We start from the raw sequence: 9,284 nt of genomic DNA, 5'->3' as shown, positions 1-9,284 counted from the left end.
TCCATCACTCCATCAGTTTAGTGGTTTCTCCCACTGCTGTGTTGCCAAACGGTAGGATAATTATGATTTCAATTGTAGACTAACGCAATAATACTATCTCTTCTCTTCTTTCCCCTTCTTTTTTTTCCCCTCTATACTTTCTAACATTGAATTATTGAAATAAGGATATTTAAAGTTGAAAAAGAAAAGTTTCACATTTCAAACATGTTCAGCTGACAAGAGCATCAAATTTGAAAAGACACTTGCAGTGCTATCATCCTAAGAAGTTTGAAGTGGTAAATAAAGAAGATAGTAATGTTACTAATGTAAGCGCTCCATCTACTTTAGCTATGGATTTCTGGTGTGAAGTTGGGGTTGTGTGATTTTCTGTTGCCTCTAGGGATGTATCTCTTGTCTGCGTTTTGTATGATTGTATTAAAAGGGTGCACAGCATTGTTTATGTTTGTGATTGGTGTACTGTTAAGTGTTTCAAAATGTTGCTCTGTCTCTTTAGTAAAAGCTTCCCAGTTAGCTCTCTTGTAATTGGTGTATGTGTGTCTGTGGCCAACTGGGGTGCATCTTGTTTTGGTGGTGATGATGATTGGAAAGTGGTCAGAACCAAGGGTTCCTCATCAGACAACGTGTCACACTTAAACATGATACCCCCGCACCTATCCCTCAAAACATAGCAGACCAAATACAAACACTAAACACTGTGATTGCTAATAAAGCACACAAACAAAAAACACAAAATTGGCAAAACTTTATCAATGCACTTGATCACAAAACAAACACCAGCAAATTGTACAAAACACTCAACAGCATTACACTATCCAACAGTAACACTACACGCTCTCACGCAGCAATAATCACAACAACAGATAATCTACCCTCAAACAGACAACAAGCAAACGCATTCATACGTCATTTTGCACAGACAAGCCATCTCAATTCTCACCCTGATGACCGAAGCACCATTCGACGTAAGAAAGACTTCCCCACAGACTCAGACTATACACCCTTCATAGACAGTCAGACAAAACTCAATACATAATCTCAAGCACTCATCTGCCTGTGGCCCTGATAATATAACAACATTCACCTAAAACACATTGGACCACAAGGTATACACGCACTCACAAACATTGCAAACTACAGCTATTCACACAACACTATACCTGACATCTGGAAGCATGGTAAAATAATCACCATTCCAAAACCGAACAAAGACCCAACAATCCCAACATCGCACCGCCCAATCACACTTCTCTGCACTCCCTCTAAAGTCATTGAACGCCTAATACTTCAACTTGTCACACCACATATTCCCCTTGCTGACTCACAACACAGTTTTAGGCCACTACACTCCACAAACACTCTTCTGATAAACCTCACACAAAGAATTTTAGATGGCATCAATTCAGATAGGCCCCACCACAGAACACTTCTCATAACATTAGACATTAGTAAAGCTTTTGATGCTATCCCCTGCCACAACCTAACAAATAAAATATATAACACAGACATGCACAATAACACCAAAAGATGGCTGGCCAATTATCTGGCAGGTAGGAATGCTTATGTGTCATATAATGGCCAATCATTGCACATCAGAAACATTAAGAATGGAGTACCACAGGGCTCAGTTCTATCCCCCACACTATTTAATCTATACATGCATGACTTACCCACACCAGACAACTCAGAAATACAAATCTCTTCCTACGCAGACGATATAACAATCACATGCACACATCGTAACACAGACAAAGCTGCAGAAATAATCCAGCCATACCTTGATACACTCAACACATGGTTCATCACAAACAGACTCAAAATAGCTCCAACCAAATCTACAGCAACACTTCTCACCAACTGGACAATAGAACACAAATACATACCTCATCTCTACATCAACAACACTCTAATACCACACACAAACACACCGAAAATTCTTGGTGTAACATACGATACATCCATGTCTTTCAAACAACACATCACAAACATAAAAAACAAATGCACACCTAGACTTAATGCACTTAAGTCAATCACTGGAACGACATTTGGACAAAACAAAGAAACTAATATAACAATATACAAACAATGCATACGCTCAGTGTTGAATTATGCGAGTCCTGCATAGGCTCCTAATCTCAGTGAGACACACCACAACACCCTTCAAATCATACAAAACAAAGCCCTAAAAACAATTACAGGCTGCACAAATACAACACCAACAGACCATTTACACCATGAAACAAAAGTCCTCAAAGTCAAGGACCACCTCGACATGAGAGGCACACAAACACTTGCCGCAGCCACCACAAACACATCACACCCACTACACTACATAGCAGAACACCCACACACACCAAGAAACATTAAAACAACACCCAAAGACCTTTATTACGCACAAATACTCTCTTCTCTTCCTCCACAACCACCAAATACCAGCCTCCGGAAACATATTCATAATCATATCACTCACCGCTCCATTAACACACTGAAAGACAACACACTGTTGCATGCCCTTCTGAATCCTCTCTCCCACGAAAGGACAGAGTCCGCTTGGCCAGACTGTGGTGCGGTCACCACCCAGCACTTCTAAGCTACCAGAAGAGGCTGGATGACCGCATTGTGAACAGCTGCCCAGGATGTAACACTTCACCCCATACCATACAACACATAATGGAAGACTGCATTATACACAATCATGCATGCAAACAACACAACATACACTCTATAAAGGATTTGTGGGAAAACCCAGTTTCGGCTGTGGCATTTCTTGGGGAGACGGGACTGCTCGGACAGACAGTCTAGGGAACGACAACAACAACAACAACAACTTTCTTTACTTCTGATAAAGTTACTGTAACAATGACATCACAAAAGTTTAAGAGTTACATCATTGAAATGGTGGTGAAAAATGGTGTATATAGCATTTTTTTTCACAACCAACCTTTCTAGGCTTAAATGGAGAAATGGCTAGAAAATTTGGAGTTTCACTGGAAAGAGAAAGTATAAGAAGACTTGTAATTGAAGAGGCTAAATGTAAGAAAGAAGAGCTTAGAAAAAGTCTAAAGGGATGCTTTGTCTTTATTAAAATAGATATATGCACATGCCACAGAGTCAACTACTTTGCCATCAATGCCTGGTTTGTTGATGAAAATAATAAGGTGATGACACGGACATTGGCAGTAAAAGACACTCGAGCACATCACACTAGTGAATATATTCAGAAGTTTGTGGAAGAAGTGTTAGAAGATTTTGAAATTAAAAAAGAGCAGGTTCTATGTTTTGTAACTGATAATGCTTCAAATATGTTGAGTACAGTTAACAAAATGAATAAAGCTACTGAAGAAAGTACAAAAAAAATGGGATGAAGAAGAGGACATTCTTGGAACAGGAACAGAAGTTACAGAACTAACAGAAGAACCAGAGGAGAATTGTAATGTTTTAGATGATATTGTTGAAGTGTCTAAATCATTTACAATTCAACATATGCGTTGTGCTGTCCATTCACTACAACTAGCTATACGAGATGGATTGAATGATCGACACGCAGCTACTCTCATTGGAAAGCTGAGGCAAGTAGCAGTTATAGCCAGAACCCCAAAAACAGATGCTATTCTGAAGAGACATGTTGGAAAAGGAGCCATTTTAGATCAAGTAACACGCTGGGGTAGCACTTATGTAATGATCAAATGTTTGCTTGAACTGAAAAGCTTTCTGGAGGATCTAGATAACCAAAATGTTTCACTAACTGAAAACCAATGGTCACAAGTGACAGAACTAGAAAGTCTGCTCTATTGGCCTTATGTTGTCACCAATAATTTCCAGGCTAATGATTTAACCTCTGGTAGATTCTTCTTGGAATGGAAAAAGTTTATATCTTGCCTGAACAAAAAAAGGAGGATTAATTGCTGATGGTATTGTGCTTTCAATGAAAAACGAGAGTCTTTTGTTGGACAATAAAATCCTGTTAGCTGCTATTTATATTGATCCAATGAACTGAATTTTGCTCAATAATGACCAAACTGACAAAGGAAAACAGGCACTTTGTGAAATAGCATATCACATGAAAGGACCACAGAGATTACCTGAAGCTGAGGCTAAAGAAGATGCTTTCAGCATCAGTAACTTAGAAGGAACCTCTTCAGAATCAAATTAAGAAGATTTAGACTTTGAAGCTGTTCTGGACAAAATGGAGCATTCAAAAGTGGTGTCAGCGATTATATACAAGCAACATTAACAAGATGTTCTCAATGCGTTAAAAGAGGTGGAACAGTATGACCGGGCATCAAAACTGTCTGTAAAGGAAGCCATCTCTCTCTACCCAGAGATAATTTGGGATGTAGCAAGAACTGTAACAGCAATGCCACCCACCCAAGTCAGTGTTGAAAGACTATTTTCTGTTCTAAAAACAATTAAGTCTGATTTAAGAGCTTCTATGAAAGAGGATATAGCAGAAGCCATTCTATTTTTAAGAACAATGTATTAGTTCATGTAAGAAGAACCTTAACTCCAATTGAACTTTATTTTCATTTCTTAGGGCATCCACAATTCTTTAATAAAACATAAAAATCTTTTTAGTTGTAACTTTCGATTATGGCTGTAATGAAAAAAATCTTTCATATGGTGTCTTTTTTTTTTATAGAAAAAGCTATATATGTAAAAAGTCTTTCATTATAGATTTTTTAATTATTATTTTCTCTATATTTACTGTTTCCTTTCAAGAAATTTGCCTAAACTTCTTTTGTAAGTATTTTCATTTTCTTTCTTTTTTATTTTGTATTTGCAAAAAATATATGTAAAAAAAAATCTTGCATTATATTTTTTTTATTAGGTTTGTATATCCTTTACAAAGGTTATATTTCAACTTTTGTTATAAAGTACAGTATTTTTGTTTTTGAAATGTACTTATCACTTATTTGCAGATATATATTATGCCAAATGTCTTACATTATAGAATTTTTTTGTACTGACTGCCAAATGTCTTACATTATAGAATTTTTTTGTACTGACTTTTCTTCAATATCCTTTAAAAAAAATTGTCTTTATTTCAGTTATAAAGTATTAATGAAGAGGTCAAACATAGGAAAGCCACACTATAACATATATCTTTATTCTTTGATATAAACCAGTTATAATGATATAAGTCTACTCAGGATTGGAGTGTATGTGTGTTGTATAGGCTTTATAGAATATGTAGGCCATAATCAGTTAATTACATGAAGAGGAGTCGGAGTCGGTGGTGCCCAAAATAGAGGAGTCAGAGTCGGAGGTTTTTTGTTCCGATTGCACAGCCCAGGTTATCATGCCTCATGTAGTTCATTGAGCCTCCTTGATCTTTTTTGTAGCTGGCGTGTTGCTGTGGCTCAGCTGCTTGCAGCCTCTGCTGTTCAGCTTGTCCATCATGCAAGAACTCTACATCATCCCGGATCATGTACGCCATTATGCTCCTTTTGGGGACAGTTGTGGCTTGCATCATGCTCTCTCCAGGCTTAGAGGACACTTTGCAGAAGGTAAGAAAAAAAGTCATCATTTAGAAGTTGTAATGTTAGCTGGGATTTAAAATATAGGAATGGAAAAGGTTTTTCTGTAGGTAAACAAATACAGGAAGTTTTACTTCAAGTAGGTCCCACACTCTTTTGTTTTCAGTTTTTATATACCTTAAACTTGATCTCATGAAGAAAGGCCATTTAGGTGTGTTTACGTGTTAGTGTCACATCTTGCTGCAAGATTCACTTGTGCAGATGGCTGCTGAGTAGGCAATCTTAGTAATATTTTTTAAGGTTTTGTATTTCAATTGCCATGCATATTTGTTTGCTCTTAGCCTGATATGCATGGCATGAAAATTAATGAAGACATGATCACAAAGGCCTTTTTTTATTTTCTCTCTAGTAAAAGAGAAAGTATATAAAAGAACAATCTTAAGCACTTATGTAGACTTAGCTTTTAAGATTGGGAAGGTTTATATTTAAGAAATTTAGGACAGGGTAGTACTGTAAATCAGAAAAAATAGGGTATATATTTATTGTTCAGATTCTTATACATTTGGGAATGGATGTTAAAAGGAGATTGTATTTACCTAGTTGTAATATACGGGAGGGGAGCTATGCTCGTGGTGACCCATCTTTGTATCTCTCCGCATCAAGTTTTATCTTAAAATCTTGTATAGTGTTAGCACATACTGTTTTGTTGTCTAATTTGTTCCATATATTTATTGCTCTGTGTGGGAAACTGTTCCTTTTCAAGTTTTTTCTATAACTATCCTTTTTCAAGTTTTTTCCGTGTCTTGTTTTACCGTTGTCCCACATTAATAGGTCATTCCTGTCTAAAACTTCCATTCCTTTCATTATTCTGTAGATAGTTAGCAAATCTCCTCTTTCTCATCTTTGTTCCAGAGTTGGTAGGTTCAATTTGGATAGTCTTTGCTCATATGTAAGTTCGGCGAGTGTCGGTGCTAGTTTTGTTGTCGCTCTTTGTAATCTTTCTAGTTTCTTAATATTCTTTTTGGTACTGGGTGTCCAAAGTGATGCTGCGTACTCGAGTTTTGGTCTTATTAGTGTAGTAAGTATTTTCCTTATCATTTCTTCGTCCATATAGGTAAATGCCACTTTGATTGCTCTCAATAAGTTGTAGGTTTCTCTGAACATCTTGTTTATATGCTTATCTGGTTTCATGTCCATTCCAATCATCACTCCAAGATCTTTTTCATAGTTTGTTTTATTTATTTTTTCTTCCCCAACTCTGTAATCTTTTGATATTCTATTTTTACTCTTTCCAAATTCCATTATGCTGCATTTCTTAATACAGTCGTACCTCAGTACTCGACCATAATCCGTTCTGAGGTGGTGGTCGAGCACCGATTTGTTCGAACACCGAAACCAATTTTCCCATAAGAAATAATGGAAAGTATTTTAATCCGTTCTTACCATTAAGGGCTAGAGCAACACGAAAAAGTTTAAATCTGGGAAGAAATACTTGAACAAACTACGTACGTCTTACTCCGCTGGCGGTCTGAGTCGAACTGACGCTTACCCGCTGTTCGAGCTAGTCGAGTACCGAAAATCTGTTCGAGGTCCGATGCATTTTCTACTCGAATTTTTTGGTCGAGCACCGATTTGGTCGAGTATAGAGGCGGTCGAGTACCGAGGTACGACTGTATTGAATTTTATTTCCCACTTTTGAGTCCAATTCCATATTGTGTCCAGATCTTGTTGCAATGAGTTGCAGTCCTCTTCCGTTTTTACCTTCTTAAGTAATTTTGCATCATCTGCAAAAAAAATTATATAGCACTCCACGCCTTCATTCGTGTCATTAATGTATACGGCGAACATAATCGGGGCCAGTACTGATCCTTGCGGGACCCCGCTTTTTACTTCTTCCCAGTTGGAGAATTTTTCTCTAATTACAATTCTCATTTTCCTCCCAATCAGAAAGTCTTTCATTCATTCCAATAATTTTCCTCTGATGCCACCCTTTGACTCTATCTTATTTATTAGTTTCCTATGAGGTACCTTATCGAATGCCTTTTGCAGGTCCAGAAAAGCACAGTCTGCCCATCCATCTCTTTCTTCTATTATGTATACTAATCTTGAGTAAAAGCAAATCAGATTTGTTGTACAGGATCTCCCTTGTCTAAATCCAAATTTATTTGGGTTCAGTATAGATTTTTCTTCCAGGTACTTAACCCATCTGTTTTTGATCACTCTTTCACAAATTTTTGCTATTGTGCTTGTTAGTGAGACCGGTCTGTAGTTAGATGGATCTTCCTTATCACCTCCCTTTTAAATTGGTACAATGTTTGCTTTTTTCCAGTCCAATGGTACTTTTCCTTCTTTAATTGATGATTTAATTATATCATATTTTTTGTCAGTTAATTCTTCCATGCATTCTTTCAGTATCCAGTTTGCTATTCCGTCTGGGCCATGTGATTTTCTGACATCCAGGGTTTTAATTTGATCACTGATTTCTTTTTGTGTTACGTTTATTTCTTTCATTGCTGGGGATAATTCTGGGGATAATTCTCTCTCTAACTTCACTGTTAGGAGTGATTGTGCTGACAGCACTGTATGGGGCAGAAACACGGAATGTTAGAGAGGAGTATGAATGTATTTGAGATGAGGTACCTGAGAAGTATGATAAGGGTTACTAGGCAAGGGTTACTAGGCTAGATAGAGTGAGAAACAAGGAGGTGAGGAGGGGAATGAGGGAGGAAAGGGAGTTGGGAGATAGGGTTGATGAAAGAGTATTGGGATGGTTTGGACACATGGAAAGAATGAGTGAAGAAAGATTAGTAAAGGTGTGGAAGGTAGAGGTTGGAGTAAACATGAGGGGGCAACCAAGGATGAGATGGATGGATGGGGTAAAAGGGGCATTAGGAAAGAGGGAAATGTTTGTCGAGGAAGGATGGGAGAAGACAGAAGATGGGGTGAATGGAGAATGGTTGTGTATGGATGATGCTGTGATGTATGAAAGGGAGTGGGTGGGGGATGGAGGGTGAGGGAGTATGTGTGAAAAAATAATCTGACAGAGCCCAAAGGGATTTCCCCTCTTCTTCTCTTTTTCTGTATGAGTGGATAGAAAGGGGGTGTTGCTGATTTAATGAAGTGACCTTCCTGTGGATGTACTTTGTCTTGCAACACTGCTTCTGACCCAGGGCAGTGGACAAGATGCAGGGATGACCCATCATCCAGGAGGAGCCAAGATAAGAGGGAGGGAGTGGGGATGAAATGGGTGGGAGTGGATTTTATGCTTTTTTTTTTTTTTTTTTTTTTTTTTTTTTTTAATGGCTGAAACCCAGAGCCCCTCAGTGGCTGGCGCTGGTTCTCTAGCTCACCCATATACTTGTGTGGGAAGAAACACTGAATTGTTGTATGTTAATAGTGCAGAACTGTTTCTGTGTCACTAGCTTGCAATTGCAGGAGGTAGGGGAGCAGTCACTATGTGGGGGATGTACAAAATTGATAGAGAACATGAGAACACAATGGGAATATTCTTGTCTCCTAACCACAGAAGCACAGGAAAAGAAAATGTGGGGTTTTCAAGAAATGGAAAAGGAGATATTTAAAGAAAACAGAAATTAAAGATGATAAGAATTACAAAAAATGGTTTGGCATTCCTCAGTGAGTACAGACTCAAAACATAAAACCCTGTTTGGGGTATTGACTATAACAGTTCAGTATGGTAAGGATTTTAGTGATATCCTTTTGGATCAGAACCAAGCAGTATTATTGTATGATTGGAGACTTAATTAAAAAATAATCCTTATCACTTAATTTCCACTACCCCTCTATTGT

The 9,284-nt window shown here is 37.7% G+C and overlaps 1 protein-coding gene across 2 annotated transcripts in view; it reads left to right on the top strand.

The window, feature by feature from the left end:
- LOC143038018 (serine incorporator 1-like) overlaps positions 1–9,284 on the top strand; it is a 78,764-nt gene that overhangs the window by 21,718 nt on the left and 47,762 nt on the right. For both annotated transcript variants that reach the window (XM_076206866.1, XM_076206865.1), the window contains exon 2: positions 5,340–5,504. In XM_076206866.1, the coding sequence (XP_076062981.1) occupies positions 5,340–5,504 (165 nt within the window). The remainder of the gene's footprint in view (positions 1–5,339; positions 5,505–9,284) is intronic.

Source organism: Oratosquilla oratoria, chromosome 23 (assembly GCF_046742065.1).
Source record: "Oratosquilla oratoria isolate Oo_2021 chromosome 23, ASM4674206v1, whole genome shotgun sequence".
In the NCBI taxonomy this organism is placed as follows: Eukaryota; Metazoa; Arthropoda; class Malacostraca; order Stomatopoda; family Squillidae; genus Oratosquilla; species Oratosquilla oratoria.
Note: the sequence above shows the minus strand (reverse complement) of the source record. Positions and strands in the feature narration are given on the sequence as shown.